A 24,121-nucleotide genomic window follows, 5' to 3' on the forward strand; every position below is an offset into this window, starting at 1 on the left:
GCACAGTGAGCAATTCTGTAAAATTCTCTGAGCTGTTGCGAAAGTACCCTGGTATTACGAAGCCCAATTTATTGAACACCAAAGTGAAACATAAGGTCCAGCACTATATTGCTACAAAAGGACAGCCAGTTTACTCTCGTGCTCGGCAGCTTGATGCTAAGACACTGAATTTGGCAAAACAAGAGTTTCAGTTCATGTTAGACAATGGTATAATCAGGCCATCTAAATCACAGTGGGCTAGTCCTCTGCATCTGGTTACAAAGAAAGATGGAACTTTAAGACCATGTGGTGATTATAAACGTCTGAATGAGCAGACTATTCCGGACAGATACCCGATTCCTAGGATTGAGGATTTTCATTTAATCTTGAGTGGGAAAACAATTTTCTCAAAATTAGACCTATTCAAAGCATACTATCAAATACCCATAGCTGAGGAGGATAAACCAAAAACAGCCATTATTACACCATTTGGACTGTACGAGTTTAACGTTATGAGTTTTGGTCTCCGAAATGCTCCCTCAACCTTTCAAAGATTTGTACATGAGGTGTTTCGAGGGCTTGATTTCTGTTTTCCTTATCTTGATGATGTTTTAATCGCCTCATCATCTGAGGATGAGCATAAAACACATCTGAGCTTAATTTTCGAAAGGCTTGATAACTGTGGCGGCCTATGCTTAAATGTGTCAAAGTCCGTATTTGGAGTTAAAGAAATTGAATTTTTGGGATATCTCATTACGCCTTCTGGTTCGCAACCTCTGCCAAACAAAGTTAAAGCTATTCTTGATTATGAACTGCCATCCACTCTTCATGGCTTAAGAACGTTTTTAGGCATGGTAAATTTTTATAGGAGGTACTTGAAAGATGCAGCGCAGACCCAGGCCATGCTACATGAAATGCTTAAGGGAGCAAAGAAAAAAGATAAAAGTAAAGTACCTTGGACTGAAGAAAGCATAAAGCAATTTGAGAAGTGCAAAACTGACTTGGCTAATACTGCCCTGTTAAGTTATCCAAAGTCTGAATGTCCATTATCTCTGTGCACTGATGCCTCAGATTGGGCAATTGGTTCAGTTTTGCAACAGTATGAAGATGGTAACTGGAAACCAGTTGCATTTTATTCAAAGAAGCTAAATGAGGCTCAAAGAAAATACAGTACATATGATCGTGAATTGCTTGGAATATATCTCTCTGTGAAGCAATTTAAATACATGCTGGAAGGACGAGATTTTCAAATTTTCACTGATCATAAACCACTGATTTTTGCATTCAAGCAAAAGAATGATAAAGCTTCACCTAGGCAACTGCGTCAGTTACAGTACATCTCCCAGTTTACTACAAATATACAGCACATTAGTGGAAAGAACAATATTGTAGCAGATACTCTCTCCAGAATTGAAGAGATATCTATAATTAATTATGAAGAAATTGCAAAGGCACAACAGAATGACCCTGAGTTGAAAGAATTAATTGCAAGTAACACCTCATTAATTTTCAAGGAATACGTACTACAATCTAAAAATGTCCTATGGTGTGATACTTCAGCTAGCAATATTCGCCCATATGTACCTCAAAGTTTTCGCAAGAAAATTTTTGATCATATCCATAGTTTTGCACATCCTGGTGTCAGATCCACTGTAAAACAGATAACTGCCAGATTTGTATGGCCCAGGATGAAGAAACAAGCAAGTGATTGGGCTAGAACTTGTCTGCAGTGCCAGAAAGTTAAAGTAACACCAAATCGACCTTTGGCACATATCAAGAACCTGATGCCAGATTTAGCATCATCCATATTGATTTGATTGGGCCTTTGCCACCATCTAATGGTAAAATTTACTGTCTAACATGTATTGATAGATTTTCCTGTTGGATGGAGGTAGTTCCATTAGAAGAGATCACTGCAGAACTGGTGAGTAAAGCTTTTTATGACCATTGGGTGAGCAGATTTGGAGTGCCACAGTGTATTGTAACTGACCAATGTCGCCAGTTTACCTCCCAAATGTTTAAAAATCTTGCTGCTATTTGTGGTGCTAAACTTCTGCATACAACGCCCTATCATCCCCAATGTAATGGGAAAATAGAGTGCTTTCACAGGACACTAAAGGCTGCAATAAAAGCTCACAATAATGTAAAATGGAGTGATATGCTACCCTCTATTTTGTTGGGTTTAAGAGCTGCTATCAGAGATGGTACAAACTATTCTGTTGCTCAAATGGTATATGGTACCAATATCAGGCTTCCTGGTGAATTTTTTGAAAAACCCAGTGTCCACGTTGAACCTGACACATTTGTGTACAATCTGCAGCAGCAGATGGCCCTAGTAAAGCCAATGAAGTCTGCAGATACATGTCAATCTTATCAAAAAGTTTTTGTACATAGAGATTTAAGGACCTGTACTCATGTGTTCGTTCGAGTTGATTGGGTGAAAAAACCACTAGAGCCTGCATATGATGGCCCATTTCCTGTAGCAGAAAGACATGATAAGTATTATTCTGTGCATATTAAAGGAAAAGATGTTAACATCTCTATTGATAGGCTGAAACCTGCTTACCTTATGAATGCAGATAGCATGCCAGAACTACCGAATCAGCTTCTTGACGACGATGTCAATGGTGGATCCTCAAAGGAAATGCATCATAGTAATTTCCCAACAAACACTCGTTGTGGTAGAGAAATAAAACTTCCTGTTAGGTTTCGAACTTAAAACTCAATCACAACTCTTATCTCTTGTTACTGCAAATATTATTATTCATGATCTACTTCCCCAATTAAGGCTAATGTCATATCGTATTTATCTCCTTCACAATAATGTATACTGATTTTATAATTTCTAATTTATGTATCTTCTGTAATATACCAGAGTCATAGTGGTGTAGATATTGAGCAATATATTACTGTTCATGAATATATGCAGATATACTTTCCATATTGTTTTTACTGTTCTAGAAATTTTTGCTTCAAATTTTATATGCATGTAATAGCTGTAAGGGTTGGTATTATTGTGTTTTGGAATACAGTGTGTTTTTGCTTAGGCATAACATCTGCATTACCTCCTTAGAAGCTATCTTATAAAATACAATTATTGTTTCAGTTAGAATATTTCAGTGCTATATAGTGTAGTGCACATATATCTATGTATTATGAGATATGTCTTTTTCACTAATTTGTTAATGTTAGATTGCAGTATTGAAAATTAAGAATTTGAGCTGTATGTAAATAAGTAGTGTTCTAATCATGTTGGTATTAGGCATATATGAGCTTTAGAGCAAATATAATTTCTATCCAGCTGCAGCTTAATGCAGTACTAATACCTGTTTTTCAGAAAACTAATAATTTTCAAAGAATATTAGTTGCTAAGGTGTATATTCAGGACAGTGTTGCATTGAGTCAGTCAGGAGTGAGTAAAATAAGAAAAGTGCATTTGGTGTTTAAAATACCTGCTATGAAATGTGAAAATTTTAGTAATACTGATCAGATTTTTATTGGTGTTAACTATTTTCATGTCACTGAAAGCATATCATTGAATTGTTCAGTTAAGCCCAGATATGGAGTATGTATGTATATATTAACTTTGAGATATAATAATGAAATGTATAATGAATGTATAGAATATTGAATGTGGTATCTACAATTATGTGGTTTTCCAGCATGGAACAAAAGAGATTAGTGATATATCTTGAAGTTCCAGCTACCTTAATTATTATTTGTATTTTAATTTGCTATAACCTTACAATTCAGAACCAGATGCAAGCTTAGAAATTCATTCTTTTATACATGGAGTGCATTTTGATCATGAGATGTAGTGATCACGTTATTTGATTATTGACCTTACCAATGCAATTTAAGTATCGTAACTTAGTTACTGGTGAGGGAGTAATGTTAGAACACTTTGCATTTCACTATCTTGTCAGTAGATGGCTGCACCAGTCCAATACATTGGATTTGAACTTAGCATTTCAGTGGCCTGGTGATAGCCCAGACATTGGTAAAAAAATCAATTTAAATTATGAAAGAAAAGTGTAATAATTATTTGTCATTGCTAATAACTGTAATAATGTGCATTTAATTTTTTAAAATTAAGTGTGTGAATTTTCAGAACATTTTTGTTTTGCTGTGTTATTGTTTTTAAATTTTCATATGTAACTGTAACATTGACTAAAGAGTTGTTGACCATGTGTTTTTTCGTTCACCACGTGTGTTGGTGTGGGATGTGCTGAAGGTGGACGTCTGTAATTTCTTCTGTATAAGTTTTTAGTGCTGTTCATGATTATGAATAAAAGTTTGCAATGAGTTGAACTAATATAACTCTGCCCCTTTTCTGCATAAGCTCTCCTGCCGGTAAGATGCTTTTTATGTATGCTGCTGCCGCTTACTTGTTTAAAACGATGTCGTACTTCAAAATGCAACTTACTGTATTCAAATGTAAAATATAAAAAAATACGATGGCTTTGCTCTACGCGAACACGCAACCTTTAATTAACTTTTTGCAATTTAGGATGTTCCCCCTAGGCCAGTACCTTCTAGAATATGCTAGCCTATTACGTAACTGCTACTATAAATACTGAGTATGCGGCATTTTTCAGTCAGACTGCTTCCTAATATCACTGCTACAAGACTCTGCGCTGCTCTGTCCTTTGTTAGAAATAGTAATGATGCATAAAGTTTAAATTCAGTCGTACTTAGTTTAAACTACTATTGAATATGTGATTTGGAGAATTTCGTATGAAGTAAAGCATGATCTACGGTGAAAATTAAAGCTATGGAATAAAAATGTGTAACTAAAAGCTAAATCATCTTGCCTCGTCATTTGGATCCTGCTTTACCACTCTGCAAAAAAAAAAAAAAAAAAAAAAAGAGCCTGAACTTTAATGCCAAGTTTTACCACAACTGCCGAAATATCACATACATACATATAATACAATGATGTCTGCAATCCCACAGATAATCAGCAAAGTGACAATTATTTCAACATTCTTTAATGCTATAACACAGAAATCACTGCCTAAAGTGAGGCATTCAACATGAATTCAATGACATCTTTTCTGATGAAACCCCTTCTTGCTTGTAGAATCATGATTGCCATCATATGTGAACCAAGAACACTGGAAGCTTGCATTCTTCATCACTGTAATACCAGCAAAACCTCTGGATTGATGGTACGGAGTACCATTCGGTACAGATTACATTCCACCTAGTTTGCTTATCCAGTATTTACTACCATTATAGAACAGAAGTTTTCTTCTCCAAGACTCCAAGGCATTTTTGGGGGGGGAAGGGGGCCCTTCATTGCCTCATCCTTCAGCATGACATAGTGAGGCAGCATGGTGCCCAGGCTAGCTTATGCTTCCTCTGTATACAAGTTGATCAATCCCTGCTTGATGATCACTTTCTCCGGATCTCCAGCACGCCAGGTACAATCAAAAGTCGTTAATCCGGACTCGTCGGGACTTCGGCGATTCCGGATTATAGATCATCAGTTTAAATCTCGTAAGATGGCATGCAGAAATTCTAAAATTTAAAATATGAAACCGTAATTTATGAAATAAAGAACAATTATTATCTAAAGGGTAACAAAATTTACAAAAAAAAAAAAAGCTTACTATTTATTTGTTTACTTTATTAAACATTTCTATCAACGTAAGTTGTTTAAGTTGCTTCGTTTTATGTGATAATACTTTCTCTTTAATTCTATAAACAGACATAATTTCTTGTTCAGTTACAAAGTTCCGCTGTTCAAGTCCTATAATAGTGGTGTCGAGAATACCGACTAATTTGTCAATCGAAATTGTTTCGTTTTCGATAATGTCTGTGTCACTTTCTTAACTATCAGAAGTGATATTTTCTGGATCTAGAACCATACTACAGATTTCGCTGTACGTTAATTGATTGATGATTGGGGCATTGTCGTCGCAATGAAAAACTTCTCTTATATCATCTTCATTTATTACCGCTTCTCCACATTTCTTTACAAAATCCAATAACTGAAAAATTTCACCTTTAGTTTGCGATGTCCGAAAACCTTCAAATTCGCGGCTATCATCTTCATCCTCCTCACCATGAAATATGGTAGATGGCCATAAATTATGACAAGCATTTTTTAACGTACTTGGAGACACATCCTCCCACGATCTTGTCATGCTCCACACGGCAGATTTCATGCTAAAAAATTTCAAAAATTCTTGAATAGTCTTGCCACTGTTCAAGAAATTTAACATAGATTTTAAAAATGCTGCTTTATATTTGCATTTTAGTGCGTGCACTATTCCATATCCATAGGCTGAATGATAGACGTACAATTTGGAGGAAAGAATAACACAGATACATTATCTTTCACTAAAACTTTAAGTGAAGTATGCGCCGAACAGTTATCAACAATCAGAACTATTTTTGAGTCATTAGGTAAACCAACTGAACTCAAATGTCGCCGAGCCTCGGGTATAAAATGATTTTTAAACCAATCATTCATCAACACTTGTGTCATCCATGCTCTTTTATTTGCATGATATATAACAGGGAAAATCGTTATTCCTTTAAACGGTCAAGGTCGTGCATGTTTTCCGATTACGAAAAGTTTGCACTTGTGCGTTCCTGCAGCATTTGCACATGCTAAAATTGTTAGTCTCGCTTTGGAATCTTTGACAACAGTTGGAGCCTTTTCTGTAGAGGTTGCCAAGGTATTTCGCGGTACATATTGCCAGAAAAGACCAGTTTCATCAGCATTGTAAATTTGTTCTGCAGATAATTGTTCACTAGTAATGAATTCAATGAATTCATCTGCAAATTGTTCAGCAGCTTCAGTATCAGCTGAAGATTTTTCACCAGAAATTTTTAATTGTCTTATACCATGGCGATTTTAAAATTTTGTTAACCAATCTGTCGAATATGCGCACTCTCCATTTAAGTTCATTTCTTCATGAAATATTTTGGCTTGAGCCATTACCATTGGACCCGTCAATGGCACGTCCTCGCTGTGACGCTGTCTGACCCATTCAATCATCACTCTGTCATGATCGTCACTTTTAGCATAACGAACCCTTTTTCTGTTATTCATTGCAAGTGGGGTGTTGGAATCCACAAAAAAATCAAAAAGTTCCTTTTTCTTTTTGCTTATGTCATATACAGTTGACTTTCCAATGTTATATTCCTTGCATAATTTTGATACGGACATGCCTTTATCCATTTTTTGCAGCAATTCCACTTTTTTTTTTTATGGACATCGAAACATAGTTTCGTTTTGTAGATCCTTTGGGAGCTCCAGCATCGGAAATTCTATTTGACTAATCGAAAGTTCAAGTTTACTTTTATAAAATTTCTCTTACAGTCTGCAAAAAATAATAAGAGGGATCCAATTCGAAAATTAAGGAACAACGCAATCATTAACATTAGCTGAAATAGATAATTAGATAATTTTAGCTTACACCGTCCATTATACATTAAACACACAGGCGAAAACGTATTCTGCACTTGCGCACAGGCATATGCGCAGTCGTCAAGGTCTTACGCGCACGTGTAAAACACCTGTCGCAGAAAGTTTTTAGCTTTGAGGTCCGGATTATAGATCATTCCGGATTATGGGTGTCCGAATTAACGACTTTTGACTGTATAAGCAAAGTGGGCAAAACATCAGACATTTCACAGGTCATACAGGTACAGTCTCATATTAACTGAGCAGTTCTGCCTCAATGTTCAGTGAGAACACCCCAAGGAAAGGCTGTCGGAGGTTCTCCGACCCTTCTTCTGTTACAATCAACCTCTCGAGGACTTTCAGCTTGCCTATGTTTTGAGTTTCCTTGCTGCACCACCAACAGTTACAAACATCCATGTCTACTCCGGTGTTAAAGCCTGGCCCTATATAAGGCACATCAGGAGCATGTGCTGTATGCACCTTAAAGACTTTAAAAATAATGACAATTGAAAGTGATGGCTGGTTTTGCATTGCAAAGTGGGTGATGTTATAGGAGAAGAATCAAACTATTCATCTCAGATAATAAAGTATTTATTCACTTACCAAATAACTGCTTTATTGGAGTCAGATATATCAAATTATCATTACACAAGGCAATCAAAAACATCATGTTGTCTGACCATGGCAAGGTCTCATGTACAGGACTTAATTGAAGACACCATCAACTGCTAGATTTAATTCTTCAGTCTTTGATTTGAAATGACTATAACTGCTTTCACCAGCTCAAGAGAATAAGCTTAGTGGGTGTACTAATAGTCTAGCAATTAGGATATTTTACACCATTATTAAATACACCACTAACAATGTAACATATCCCAATTGCAAATTTACTGTATGCTATTTTGAGAGAACAAATTCAAGATGGATATTAAAATCTAAAATACCTGTCAGGTAGGAAGCTGCTTAACCAATGGATACATTGCACTAATGTAGAAGGGTTGGTCTCAAATTGTACACTGAGAGATATTAAAATTAATTTTCCTGTTATTAATATACACAAGCAAACTGTTTATAGGTACGAGCTAGTAACTATGCCAAAATTATGAATGCAACGTGTTAAAAGTTACATAAGCTATTTATGTTGCATAATAAAGTATTTATTATTACCAAAGAAATGCTTAATTGGAGTCAGATACATTAAATTGTCATACACAAGGCAATCAGAAACATTATACCATCTGACTGGTTTTGGTTTATTTAATTATGGCAAAGCACTTGAGGGCTATCTGCCTAAGAGGAGGGATGCCTTCATGGAGGACTTTCTAAGATAACTGGTTCATACATTACACATAAGAAAAACCACGAAAATGCCCATTCACCACAAACCGAAACCTTGTCAAACTACCAGCATTCAGTAACTTCAGCGATTGGCCCCTGGTTATCTTATGCCATCTGACCATGGCAAGGTCTCATGTACAGGCCTTAATTGAAGACACCATCAACTGCTAGATTTAGTTCTTCAGTCTTTAACTGAAATGACTATACATGCTTTCATCAGCTCATGAGAATAAGCTAAGTGGGTGCACTAATGGTCTAGCAATTAGGATATGCTACACCATTATTAAATACACCACTAACAGTGTAGCATATTCTAATTGCAAATTTGTTTTATGTTATTTTGAGAAAAGAAACTAAGATGGAAAGCAAAATCTAAAATACTTGTCAAACAGGTAACTGTCCAAACAATGGATACATTGCACTGATATAGAAGAAACTGGTCTCAAACTGTAAACCAGCAAACAGTTTATGGGGATAAACTAGCAATTATGCCTCAATTACGAATGCAACTTGTAAAAGTTACAGATCAGAGCATTAAATATAAGTATTTTACATAATATATTTTAAGCATCATAATAACTTATTATATACTTTTTCCCCCTCTAGAAGATTAAACTGCTTAAGTCCAATACTTCCTCCTTTTACCATGTTATTTAAAAAGCAACCAGATTCCAAAAGATATAATGATCTAAAATTAAGCAAAATTCTACCTTGGACTGAAATTCATTTTGTTTTATTTTTGAATAATTTTAGAAGCATTTTAAAAGAATCTGAAAATGAACTCTCCGCTTTGAAAAAAAAAATTTTTCCGAGTTATTCTGAGAAAATTTCGTGACTTAATAGTAATTAGAAAAAGTTATTACTATGAAGCCACTTATTAAACAACAGAAAATGCTCATGAATTTTTTACTAAATGAAATGTATCACAGAATTTAACTTTTTTGATTTAATTAATAATTTTATTTTCATTTATGTGAATGATTACTTGAAATGATCACGAAAGTTTGGCAGAAAAAAGAATAAAATAATTTATTCCTCAAAGAAGATAGAAAATTATTACAGTCAAAAGTCTTTAATCCGGACTCGTCGGGACTTCGGCGATTCCGGATTATCGATTTTTTCGGATTATAGATCATCAGTTTACATCTGGTAAGATGGCATGCAGAAATTTTAAAATTAAAAATATGAAACCGTAATTTATGAAATAAAGAGCAATTATGATCTAAAGGGTATCAAAATTTACAAAAAAAAGCTTAATATTTATTTGTTTACTTTATTAACCATTTCTTTCAACACGCGCATGCGTAAAGCATACATTACGCATAGTCAAAATTAGAAAATTGTGACCAGAAAACTATTTGATGTGTACTCGTGATGTTTATAATGACGAGGAATTTGATTTAAATCATATCAAAGATGGAATACATCGAGATGAAATACTACATTTAGTAAGGAATTATAAGCTGAATAAAATAAAAACATCTGCCCTGAAGATAAGAACAGTGCTGACAGATCAACTTCCAGTTCATTGCACACCGCTACGTCCGGCCCCCCGCAGAGCAGCGTGAAATTGATAAACAGGTTTTGGGAATGGTTAGAGAAACAAAGAATATGCCTTTATCCATTTTTTGCAGCAATTCCACTTTTTGTTTGATGGACATCAAAACATACTTTCACTTTAGATCCTTTACATGTTAGTAAATATATATTGGAAATTCTATTTGACATAATCGAAAGTTCAAGCTTACTTTTATAAAATTGCTCTAACAGTCTGCAAAAAATAATAAGCCGGATCCAGTTCGAAGATTAAGGAACAACGCAATCTGCAACATTAACTGAAATAGATAATTTTAGCTTAGCTTATACCATCTGTTATACATTAAACGCGCATGCGTAAACATATTATGCGCATGTGTGAACGCATTATGCGCAGAAAGTTTGTAACCTTGAGGTCCGGATTATAGATGATTCTGGATTATGGGTGTCCGGATTAATGACTTTTGACTGTACTAATGATAGGAAGTTATGCCAGATCTGCATATATCTTTCTTTTAAAATTAAAGTCAAATTAAGGTTGCATTTTTCTTAATTTTGTGTTATAAGGTTAAACACACGATTTACCAGCAACAAACAGTGATTAAAAAATAACAATTACAATAGCTAAAGTGCATAAAATATGAATATATGAAATCAGCTGCATATGCACAATATTTCATATAGCTGCACATAGCAGGATTAGAAATACTGGCATCTCTATTTAAGGGTACCATTTAACAGCAAACACAAATGTTTGCATAAAATGTAACTAGATGGCAACAATCCTAACAATACACAAAGTATCATGAAAAGACTTACTATTTTACTAAATTTGTTATAGAGACAAACTAGGTTTTACCAGATCCATTTCAGATTACTAAGGATGCATAAAACCATAAATACCATTCTATATTACCAAAAACATTTGCAAGTTTTCATATAGTTACTATCACACGAATTTGATTAGGTAGGAATCTAGGTTCCGATGACTAATCACTGATATTTATTTCATCATTTTGTCCATAATATCTTGTATCATGATTAATGACATTGCATTTGTGGTTAATTTTTAAAGTTCATATCCAGTGCTAACTCATCCATGAAAATTTAGGAGAAAAAATTCCTATACTGATGTTTATACTTTGCGGCCACTTATTTGGAATATTCATGACACAATATAAACAAGCTATCACATTTAATAACGGGCACCTGTTAACAGAAAATTATAAAAATATTTTTAGCTCATTTATGTTACTTCATGCATTAAAATTTATCAGTCAGTTGCAAAAAAAACTAAACTTAAAACTGAGAGAATAGTAATAGTTTCACCAACCTGTGCATTCTGTAAAATATTATTAACTAACATTACTCTGCGCTTAGCATTCATAAGCTTCTTCACGTAAACATCAAGATCAAACATTGAGTTGTAAGTTTCAGATATCTGTCGGAGTTCTGAAGAAAAAAGTAAAAATTATAAAAAAATTTTTTTTTAAATTTCTTAATTTAAGAAAATATATTTTGCATACATATGCTGATAAATATGTTTCCTGCTTATTAGCTGCTTACATATTTCAGTTATAAATATTCACACAAAATGATTTAAATTGTGTTATTGCTCATATGTATAATTCATTTACTTCATTTGTTCTTAACTCTCTACGCAGTCTGGGTGTATACATTTTACATGATATTTTTATCCACGATATGCATCTTGAAATGAGTTCAGGTAATTTAGGTAATACAGTACAAAGTCTGATATCCAGAGCTCCGTATTTTTTTTTTTTTTTTCCTTTATAAAGTTTAGGAATGGAGACTATAAGTGAAAAGAAAAAGCAGACATACCATAAAAATGATTTTTCTGTGGACGAACTGTATGTTAGTTTTGAGCACTTGCTTTTTGGGGAATCGTACCATGGAAAATGACAATTACATTGATCAATATTAGCCACTACCATGCTTTTGGCCCTTGAGCTGTTGTGGAGGGAAGTTAATATTTTTCTATCTGACTTAAACAATAAGTGAAGCTCTAGGAGTGGTATATTGTTCTGATTTTCTTTTGTTGGAGAAGAGGGTGGTTGGTTGGTTGGAGTTTTTTGGCACAAAACCCATGGGGTTATGTTGCGCCAAACAAAAGGTTGTGTTTAAGACAATGTTACATACAGGTGTATAAAATAGCAAGCAATAAGATCAGACACATAAAATTCTTTTATAAAAAACCAGGATATGAAAACCATGAAATACAGATAGAAAAATCTATAGTCAAAGGATAAATTTTGATGATATGAATAAAACTAGATCCAAATTAGATCTTCTGAAACCCATATTGGATTCAGAGCATTCAAATAATGTGGTTAAACTTTATAGCTTTTAAAAAGTTAAAAATGTTAAAATGTAGTTCTTTACCAACTAAATATTTTGCTGAAATCACACAAGTATTAAAATAAAAATTATGAAAGAAATTAAAATTTGGATAATCAATTCAAATGTGTTTAACGATTAAAACAGTGCTGCATTCAGCACATACTGGTTCAGCTTTGCCCATCAATAGATATTTGTGTGTTAGCCTTGTTGACCGATTCTCAATCGGGTAAGTAGGACCTGTTCTTTTCAGTTTAGGGCACATTTCCGTTGTTCTATTTTAGGTTTTATATTTCATAATTTACTGGTTAACTGCACATCCCAAAGCTTTTCCCATTTCACCAGAATTTTCCTCCCAATCAGAGTATTAATATCTCAATAGAGAACAGGAAAGCTGGATAACCCAGAGGCACATTTTGCAGCGATATCTGGCAGTTCATTTCCTTTTATACCAACATGGCTTGGTACCCAGCGATAAATTATTTGGTAACCTTTGGTATTGAAGCTAATACTGAGCTTCAGCACTTCTATGATTATCGGATTTGTGTTATTCACATACAATTCGAGAGCTTTTAGTACAATAAGCGAGTCTGTGTAAATAACGAAATTTTTCCTATGCTGTTTACCTATGAAAGAAGAGCTAATTGCAAAGCAATGTTCTCTGCAATAAAGATAGTACAAGCGAGATGAAGTTTTATTCCCTCAATAGTATTCTCGCACATGAAGGCAGAGCCGATCTGATCCTGAGACTTAGATCCATCTGCATACACTGTAACATAGTCATTGAAAGCCTGTCTATATTCATAGAAAATATGCTTGTACACGACATCACTGGTGCTATCTTTAGCTAAGCTGGAAAATATGATGAGAAGCTCAATGTGAGCATCTCTCCAAGGAGGTATTTCCAAATGCTTTGCTTTCATCTCTTCCAAGTCATGTTCTTGCCTCCACTGTCGAACGCATAATCCAAAAGCAGAAATACAAGAATGATGCACTTGGTAGAGCAAATAAAACTGGCTATCAAGCACTAAGTAGTTGAATGGATTATCAGAATGCGAAACAGTTTTGAAATAATATTGAAGGCACAATTGCTTATGTCTCTTGCTTAAAACATAGGGCGAGTTATCAGCTGAAGGGGTGGCTCGAAACTTTCTACATACAAATTCTGCACAGGAGATGCTCTGAAAGCCCCTAAACAAATTCTCAGGGCTTGGTGATGAACAGGATCAAGCTTCTTTACCACAGAAGGTCGTGCTGATCCATAGGCCACTGATACATACTCGATTTTGCAGTGAATAAGAGCTCTGTAAATTTGGAGTATAAAAGTTTTGTCTGCTCCCCAGGAAGTATTTGATAACACTTTCAAAGTATTTAATACTTTTATACACTTTTTCTTTAGGTATGAGACATGGGAAAGAAAAGCGAGTTTCTTATCAAATATTACTCCTAGAAGTTTAACTTCTGATACTACTGGAACTGGTGAGCCTTCTAGGATCCAGACGAAGATTTATTTTATAGTAGAAATGGACACAAACTGTCTCTCGATTAGAGAACTTGAATCCATCTTTATCTGACCATATAACAATCCTATTAATGACAATCTGTAGTTGTCTCTCGACACACTACATATCTGCAGCTTGGCAGCTTATCTGCAAGTCGTCGATATATAACATACCAGTTGGAGGAAGTTCCTTCAGAATTGCATTTATTTTAATATTAACACGTTAAATGCCACGTGCATTTTACGTGGTTCGCAAATGGCGCCAACATGAATTTTTTATTATTCGATGCATACTATGTCGAAATATTATCTACAAAACATAGGGCGAGTTATGTAATCGTGTTTAATACATTTTTTTCCTGGTGTGGGGTCACTGCTCACCCCCCCCGAGAAGCTGCAGACCATTTCTGTGATCTATTACTCTTCAAACCATTATAGTTATAATGGTTATTATTTAAAAATTTATCAGTATCGATATTTACTCTAATTATGTATTTTCACTGTTGGTCGCGCCGCTGGTTACTGGTGGCCCCCCACAGCATTGTAGCCAAGTCGAGTGTCGGCCACCTGTGACCCTACGGCAGTCAATGTGTTAAAAATGGTTACACTCAGTACACAGCCCTGTGGCACTCCCTCTTCTTGGTAAAATGGTTTAGACAGCACAGAACCCATTTTTACTTGAAAGAGCCTGCTTTCATGAAATTCTGAATGAAAATTGGAAGTTTTCCTCGTAGGCCATAATGATAAAGATCCTGGAGAATTCCATATCTCCATGTCTTGCATATGCTTTTTTTCAATGTCAAAAAAAAAAAAAAAAAAAAAAAAAAAAACACTAAATGGTTCCTCTTAAGAAAGACATTACGCACTGTGGTCTTAAGCATAAGCACATTAGCAGTTGTCGATTGGCCTTTCCGGAAACCACTTTGGCTTAGTGATAGGCAACCATTTGCTTCCAAAAAATGGACAAGGCTATTATTTACCATTTTCTCTAGAAAATTGCATAGGCAGCTAGTGAGAGCGACAATACGATAATTTGATGGATTCTTTGGGTCCTTTCCAGGTTTGGCAATGGGGATCACTATAGCATTTCACCAAGCATTAGGGAAGAAATACTCTTTCCATATTCTATTGTACAGAAAAAGAAGAGATTTTAATGATTCATTGGACAAATGCTTCAGCTGTTGGGGAAGAGAGAACAAATTAGATTTCAAAGAACTGGAACTTAGTTAACATAGATAATTATGCTATACATTTAACTTTCTAATATGATCTAGCTTATTAATTTTTGCAGGCTGTTATTATTATAGCTAACTTGTCAAAATTAAAGTTTGAATTTTCGTTTAAATTGAAAACAGTTCCTAATTCTTTAGCCATAGCAGGATCTGCTACATAAAATTATATTTAGTATGCACCTTCTATAGTGGCACTGGTGACAGAAAACAGTGTTGAAGAAATTCAGGGTTAAGAAAGCACAATTTCAAAATTAGGTAAACGAACAAACTTTTTTTTTTTTTTTTTTTTTTTTTTTTTTAAGTATATTTTAAATGATATATGATAGATGGCAAAATTTTCCAAGTAATGGAATTTGTGAAAAAATGTAGAGAAGTGATAATAAATCAGGATGATATAACAGAAGTTTTCCATTGTGATGACAATGCCCTAATCAGGAATTAACTTACAGAAGGTAAAACCTGTTTTATGGTTTTAAATCGAGAAAATATCATTACCAATTGTGAAAAGTGACAAAGAGATTTCTAAGAAAGAAAAGATTTTGATTGACAGTTTAGTGGTAATTCTCAACATGACAGTTGTAGGATTTGAACCATGTAATTTTGTAATTAAACAAAAAATTATGTCTACCTATAAAACTGAAGAGAAAGAATTAGCACAAAAAATTAAACAGCTTAAAAAACTTACATTGAAAGAAATGTTTAACAAAACAAACAAATACCAAGCACTTTATTTTGGCAAATTATTTTAATAAGATCATATATATACTTCATTCCATAAACAACTATTTCCTATTACTAATTTTATAATTTCTACATACCATCCTACCACATTAAAACTGATGATTTTAAATTTGGTAATTTCTGAAGTCTGAAAGTTCTGGATCTTGGGCTTTGTATTGTATATATAAATAAGAAAAAAAGCAGTCAAGGTATAAAATGGGAAGATAGTTTGTAGTTATACTTAATCATAGCCATCTGGGGAACTTTGCTATGATTAAGTTTGTAGGCCAAACCCTCAACAACATAGAGAGTTATGTAGAAATGATTTCGAAAATACTGTTGTGTGCACACAGGTTTTGTAATAGATTGAACACACAAGTCCAATAAAAAGTTAATAGAATTTAATCTTATCAAAAAAATGTAACAAAATGCTAGTTTTTTTTAACTCAAAGATATTCATACAATATAACAATATCAACCAGTAGTTGCATTTTAAACTACTAAAACGTTAAACAGAATGCAATCCAAAGTGCAGAGAAATTTAAACTGATCTCAAAATTACAGCAGCAAAGTAAACACCAAGAACAACTGAGTAAACAATTGAACTGAGATGTTTCTCTTGGGCTTTTTGAAGAATTTTTAATCAGTCATGAGAAGGTTCTTGTAACTTCGGTTTTTTGGAAGTTTCTGGAAAGCAAAAGAAAGTCTCATGCTGCATTGTATGGGGATATAAAACAATTTTAATTACAATTCTACTAAAAATAGGCAACTGAAAACAAAATCTGTAATACTGCCCTCTTCCCAAGCACTGCACGCCCCAGGCAGTACAATCCCTGCACAGGAAGCCAAACTTACAACTAAGGCATCAATGCAATAATAAACATTACATTACAATAACAAACAACATAAACAATAATTGCAATAAGTAACTTAAAACGAATCAAATACTATCAAATACAAAATGCAAATCAAATCAAATACAAATTTAGAAACAAAATGGGCCAACTAAATATAGCATATATATATAGCTAACTAAAAATCTGTAACAATACTTTATAGCAGTAAAAAATATCGTATTACAGTCAAAAGTCTTTAATCTGAACTCGTTGGGACTTCGGCGATTCCGGATTATCGATCATCAGTTTACATCTGGTAACATGGCATGCAGAAATTATAAAATTAAAAATATGAAACTGTAATTTATGAAATAAAGGGCAATTATGATCTAAAGGGCATCAAAATTTACAAAAAAAAAAAAAAAAAAAAAAAAAAAAAAAAAAAAAAAAGGGCTCAATATTTATTTCTTTACTTTATTAAAAATTTCTTTCAACACGCATATGCGTAAAACATACATTTCGCATAGTCAAAATTCGAAAATTGCGACCAGAAAACTATTTAATGTGTACTCGTGATATTTATGATGACGAGGAATTTGATTTAAATCATATCAAAGACGGAATACATTGAGATGAATACTACATTTAGTAAGGAATTATAAGCTGAATAAAATAAAAACATCTGCCCTGAAGATAAGGATAGTGCTGACAGATCAACTTCCAGTTCATAGCACGCCGCGACGTACCCCCCGCGTTAAATTGATAAATTTCAGAATAGTTAGAGAAACAAAGAATATACCTTTATCCATTTTTTGCAGCAATTCCACTTTTTGTTTGATGACATCGAAACGTACTTTTGCTTCGTAGATCTTTTACATATTAGTAAATATATATCAGAAATTCTATTTGACATAATCGAAAGTTCAAGCTTACTTTTATAAAATTGCTCCAACAGTCTGCAAAAAATAATAAGCTGGATCCAATTCGAAGATTAAGGAACAACGCAATCTGCAACATTAACTGAAATAGATAATTAGATAATTTTAGCTTAGCTTATACCATCCGTTATACATTAAACGCACATGCGTAACCATATTATGCGCAAGCGCAAAAGTACTACGCGCATGCGTAAACGCCCATTCGCATGTGTGAACGCATTATGTGTTGACGCATGCGCAGAAAGTTTGTAGCCTTGAGGTCCGGATTATAGATCATTCCGGATTATAGGTGTCCGGATTAACGACCTTTGACTGTACAACAAATAACATTTGAACTGTTGTTTCAGAAGTATCCCAACAGCTGGAAAACTTCTGATTTTACTTACATTTCGTAACTTGGAAAACACAGAAACTAAATAATGGTAATCATTTAATGATATTATGAATGGATAGTGTAACTGCATTTATTAGCAGAAGAATATATATGAGCTTGCATGGATATTCCCAAATGGGAGTATGCCCCCACCCATCCCTGGGAAAAAAACTACACAATTTTTTTTTCCCTTTAAATACTTTCTCTCTAACTAAATGATAATGAGATGAAATAAAATTTTAAAAAAACTGAATATAGTGGGTAAATTATTAATAATATTTTAGAATATTTAAACTAAGGAAATGATAGATTTCACAAATTTCCAAACCAAATTTCTGCAAAATTCAAAGTATTTCTCTTCAGCACAATGAAAGTTTGTGTTGATAAGAAAAAAACATTATTGCAAGATGTCAATCAGTTCTCAAGGTGTCAGTTCATTACTATTAAGATACATATATATGCAATGTTATATACTATTCAAATTTTATTATAATGTAACACCAACAGAGACAAGAAACGTGAAGCTTTACTGAAAAATAACATTACAAGGGAAGTCTATTTAATATTGAGGTAAAATGGCCAACTTGCTAAAATGGCAAGATATCATCAAGCTGGCAATGGTTTTGATAACTAATTTTTATCACCAAAAGTTGTCAAATTTGGTGATATTTTGTTCCCATCCCTGTATAGCTATAATTGGCCTAAGTGACTATGTAACTGTAACTGTATTCAGCTTTTATATGCAACTGACAGTACATGACTTTCAGCAATTTCAAGAAATGGAAGGTACTGGAAATTTTTCAGCAACCAGGTCAAAACTATACAAGACTGGAGAGAGCATCAGTTCTCAGTTTTTATTTCAGGGTTGACTTTGGAATATTGAGAGATCTCGGTGAAATCTGCATTCTTTAGATGAACTTTGCATTGTATTGAGTTAATATTCTTAATAGTTTGAAGTGGTAATTACTGATTGTGCTCAGTTATACACAGAAGATCTGTACAAGTACTCTTGTGGAAAGTTCCAGAATTGTAAAGTGTTTCTTTTGGGAAAATAAATTTTATATGCTATTATATGTTCTGTACACATTCAATCCATTATGAACCCGTACACATACAATAATATTCTATAATAAAAAAAATTAATTTGACTAAGACTATACTACAGTCAAAAGTTTTTAATCCAGATGCGTCGGGACTTCGGGGATGCTGGATTATCGATTTTTCCGGATTATAGATCATCAGTTTAAATCTGGTAAGATGGCATGCAGAAATTATAAAATTAAAAATATGAAACCGTAATTTATGAAATAAAGAGCAATTATGATCTAAAGGGTATCAAAAATTCCAAAAAACAAGCTTAATATTTATTTGTTTACTTTATTAAAAATTTCTTTCAACACGCACATGCGTAAAGCATACATTACGCATAGTCAAAATTAGAAAATTGCGACCAGAAAACTATTTAATGTGTACTCGTGATATTTATGATGACGAGGAATTTGATTTAAATCATATCAAAGACGGAATACATCGAGATGAATACTACATTTAGTAAGGAATTATAAGCTGAATAAAATAAAAACATCTGCCCTGAAGATAAGGATAGTGTTGACAGATCAACTTAAAGTTCATAGCACGCCGCCACGTACCCCCCCGCGTTAAATTGATAAACAAATTTCAGAAAGGATAGTGCTGACAGATAAATTTCCAGTTCATTGCGTGCCGCGACATCCCCCTACCCCCCCCCCCCCCACGCAGAGCAGCGTGAAAATGATAAACAGATTTCTGAATGGTTAAAGAAACAAATCAGCCTTTATCCATTTTTTGCTGGAATTCCACTTTTTGTTTGCTGTACATCGAAACATGCTTTCCCTTTGTAGATCCTTTTACAGCTCCAGCTTCGGAAATTCTTTTTGACATAATCGAAAGTTCCAACTTACTTTTATAAAATTGCTCTAACAGTCTGCAAAAAATAATAAGCCGGATCCAATTTGAAGATTAAGGAACAACGCAATCTGCAACATTAACTAAAACAGATAATTTTAGCTTAGCTTATACCATCCGTTATACATTAAACACACATGCGTAAACATATTATGCCCAAGCGCAAAAGTACTAGGTGCATGCGTAAACACCTATGCGCATGTGTGAACGCATTATGTGTTGACGCATGCGCAGAAAGTTTGTAGCCTTGAGAACCGGATTTTGGGTGTCCGGATTAACGACTTTTGACTGTACAACAAATAACATTTGAACTGTTGTTTCAGAAGTATCCCAACAGCTGGAAAACTTCTGATTTTACTTACATTTCGTAACTTGGAAAACACAGAAACTAAATAATGGTAATCATTTAATGATATTATGAATGGATAGTCTAACTGCATTTATTAGCAGAAGAATATATATGAGCTTGCATGGATATTCCCAAATGGAAGTATGCCCCCTCCGATCCCTGGGAAAAAAACTACACAATTTTGTTTTCCCTTTAAATACTTTCTCTCCAACTAAATGATAATGAGATGAAATAAAATTAAACAAAACTGAATATAGTGGGTAAATTATTAATAACATTTTAGAATATTTAAACTAAGGAAATGATAGATTTCACAAATTTCCAAACCAAATTTCTGCAAAATTCAAAGTATTTCTCTTCAGCACAAGGAAAGTTTGTGTTGATAAGAAAAAAACATTATTGCAAGATGTCAATCAGTTCTCAAGGTGTCAGTTCATTACTATTAAGGTACATATATATGCAATGTTATATACTATTCAAATTTTATTATAATGCAACACAAACAGAGACAAGAAACGTGAAGCTTTACTGAAAAATAACATTACAAGGGAAGTCTAAATAATATTGAGGTAAAATGGCCAACTTGCTAAAATGGCAAGATATCATCAAGCTGGCAATGGTTTTGACAACTAATTTTTATCACCAAAAGTTGTCAAATTTGGTGATATTTTGTTCCCATCCCTGTATAACTATAATTGGCCTAAGTGACTATGTAACTGTAACTGTATTCAGCTTTTATATGCAACTGACAGTACATGACTTTCAGCAATTTCAAGAAAAGGAAGGTACTGGAAATTTTTCAGCAACCAGGTCAAAACTATACAAGACTGGAGAGAGCATCAGTTCTCAGTTTTTATTTCAGGGTTGACTTTGGAATATTGAGAGATCTCGGTGAAAGCTGTATTCTTTAGATGAACTTTGCATTGTATTGAGTTAATATTCTTAATAGTTTGAAGTGGTAATTACTGATTGTGCTCAGTTATACCCAGAAGATCTGTACAAGTACTCTTGTGGAAAGTTCCAGAATTGTAAAGTGTTTCTTTTGAGAAAATAAATTTTATACGCTATTATATGTTCTGTACACATTCAATCCATTATGAACCCGTACACATACAACAACATTCTATAATAAAAAAAAAATAGTTTGACTAAGACTATACTACAGTCAAAAGTCTTTAATCCGGATGCGTCGGGACTTCTGGGATTCTGGATTATCGATTTTTCCGGATTATAGATCATCAGTTTAAATATGGTAAGATGGCATGCAGAAATTATAAAATTAAAAATACAAAACCGTGATTTATGAAATAAAGAGCAATTATGATCTAAAGGGTATCAAAAATTCCAATAAAAAAGCTTAATACTTATTTGTTTACTTTATTAAACATTTCTTTCAACACGCACATGCGTAAAGCATACATTACGCATAGTCAAAATTAGAAAATTGCGACCATAAAACTACTTGATGTGTACTCGTGATGTTTATAATGATGAGGAATTAGATTTAAACCATATCAAAGATGGAGTATATCGAGATGAAATACTACATTTAGTAAGGAATTATATGCCAAATAAAGTAAAAACATCTCCCCTGAAGATAAGGATAGTGCTGACAGATAAATTTCCAGTTCATTGCGTGCCGCGACATCCCCCTACCCCCCCCCACGCAGAGCAGCGTGAAAATGATAAACAGATTTCGGAATAGTTAGAGAAACAAAGGAGCCTTTATCCATTTTTTGCTGGAATTCCACTTTTTGTTTGATGGACATCGAAACATTCTTTTCCTTTGAGATCCTTTTACAGCTCCAGCTTCGGAAATTCTTTTTGACATAATCGAAAGTTCCAACTTACTTTTATAAAATTGCTCTAACAGTCTGCAAAAAATAATAAGCCGGATCCAATTTGAAGATTAAGGAACAACGCAATCTGCAACATTAACTAAAACAGATAATTTTAGCTTAGCTTATACCATCCGTTATACATTAAACGCACATGCGTAAACATATTATGCCCAAGCGCAAAAGTACTACGTGCATGCGTAAACACCTATGCGCATATGTGAATGCATTATGTGTTGACGCATGCGCAGAAAGTTTGTAGCCTTGAGAACCGGATTTTGGGTGTCCGGATTAACGACTTTTGACTGTACAACAAATAACATTTGAACTGTTGTTTCAGAAGTATCCCAACAGCTGGAAAACTTCTGATTTTACTTACATTTCGTAACTTGGAAAACACAGAAACTAAATAATGGTAATCATTTAATGATATTATGAATGGATAGTCTAACTGCATTTATTAGCAGAAGAATATATATGAGCTTGCATGGATATTCCCAAATGGAAGTATGCCCCCTCCCATCCCTGGGGAAAAAACTACACAATTTTTTTTTCCCTTTAAATACTTTCTCTCTAACTAAATGATAATGAGATGAAATAAAATTAAACAAAACTGGATATAGTGGGTAAATTATTAATAACATTTTAGAATATTTAAACTAAGGAAATGATAGATTTCACAAATTTCCAAACCAAATTTCTGCAAAATTCAAAGTATTTCTCTTCAGCACAATGAAAGTTTGTGTTGATAAGAAAAAAACATTATTGCAAGATGTCAATCAGTTCTCAAGGTGTGAGTTCATTACTATTAAGATACATATATATGCAATGTTATATACTATTCAAATTTTATTATAATGTAACACAAACAGAGACAAGAAACGTGAAGCTTTACTGAAAAATAACATTACAAGGGAAGTCTATTTAATATTGAGGTAAAATGGCCAACTTGCTAAAATGGCAAGATATCATCAAGCTGGCAATGGTTTTGACAACTAATTTTTATCACCAAAAGTTGTCAAATTTGGTGATATTTTGTTCCCATCCCTGTATAACTATAATTGGCCTAAGTGACTATGTAACTGTAACTGTATTCAGCTTTTATATGCAACTGACAGTACATGACTTTCAGCAATTTCAAGAAATGGAAGGTACTGGAAATTTTTCAGCAACCAGGTCAAAACTATACAAGACTGGAGAGAGCATCAGTTCTCAGTTTTTATTTCAGGGTTGACTTTGGAATATTGAGAGATCTCGGTGAAATCTGCATTCTTTAGATGAACTTTGCATTGTATTGAGTTAATATTCTTAATAGTTTGAAGTGGTGATTGTGCTCAGTTATACCCAGAAGATCTGTACAAGTACTCTTGTGGAAATTTCCAGAATTGTTAAGTGTTTCTTTTGGGAAAATAAATTTTATACGCTATTATATGTTCTGTACACATTCAATCCATTATGAACCCGTACACATACAATAATATTCTATAATAAAAAAAAATTAGTTTGACTAAGACTATACTACAGTCAAAAGTCTTTAATCCGGATGCGTCGGGACTTCTGGGATTCTGGATTATCAATTTTTCCGGATTATAGATCATCAGTTTAAATCTGGTAAGATGGCATGCAAAATCATAAAATTAAAATACGAGGGCCATCCAGGAAGTAGATTACGTTTCCGTCTGTGTCCGCTAGGGGCGGGGCTAGCGCGGCCATCTTGGGGTCAGAGCGTTGCGCAGCTCAGTCTGCATCTAGCCGTGCT

At 33.8% G+C, this 24,121-nt stretch overlaps 1 protein-coding gene across 1 annotated transcript in view; it reads right to left on the reverse strand.

The window, feature by feature from the left end:
* Snapin (SNAP associated protein) overlaps positions 1-24,121 on the reverse strand; it is a 55,371-nt gene that overhangs the window by 6,784 nt on the left and 24,466 nt on the right. The window contains exon 3 of the mRNA XM_035375914.2: positions 11,607-11,725. Coding sequence (XP_035231805.2) covers positions 11,607-11,725 — 119 coding nt within the window. The remainder of the gene's footprint in view (positions 1-11,606; positions 11,726-24,121) is intronic.

This window comes from Stegodyphus dumicola, chromosome 8 (genome assembly GCF_044657685.1).
Source record: "Stegodyphus dumicola isolate Sdum_Otavi_A_Nest chromosome 8, ASM4465768v1".
NCBI lineage: Eukaryota > Metazoa > Arthropoda > Arachnida > Araneae > Eresidae > Stegodyphus > Stegodyphus dumicola.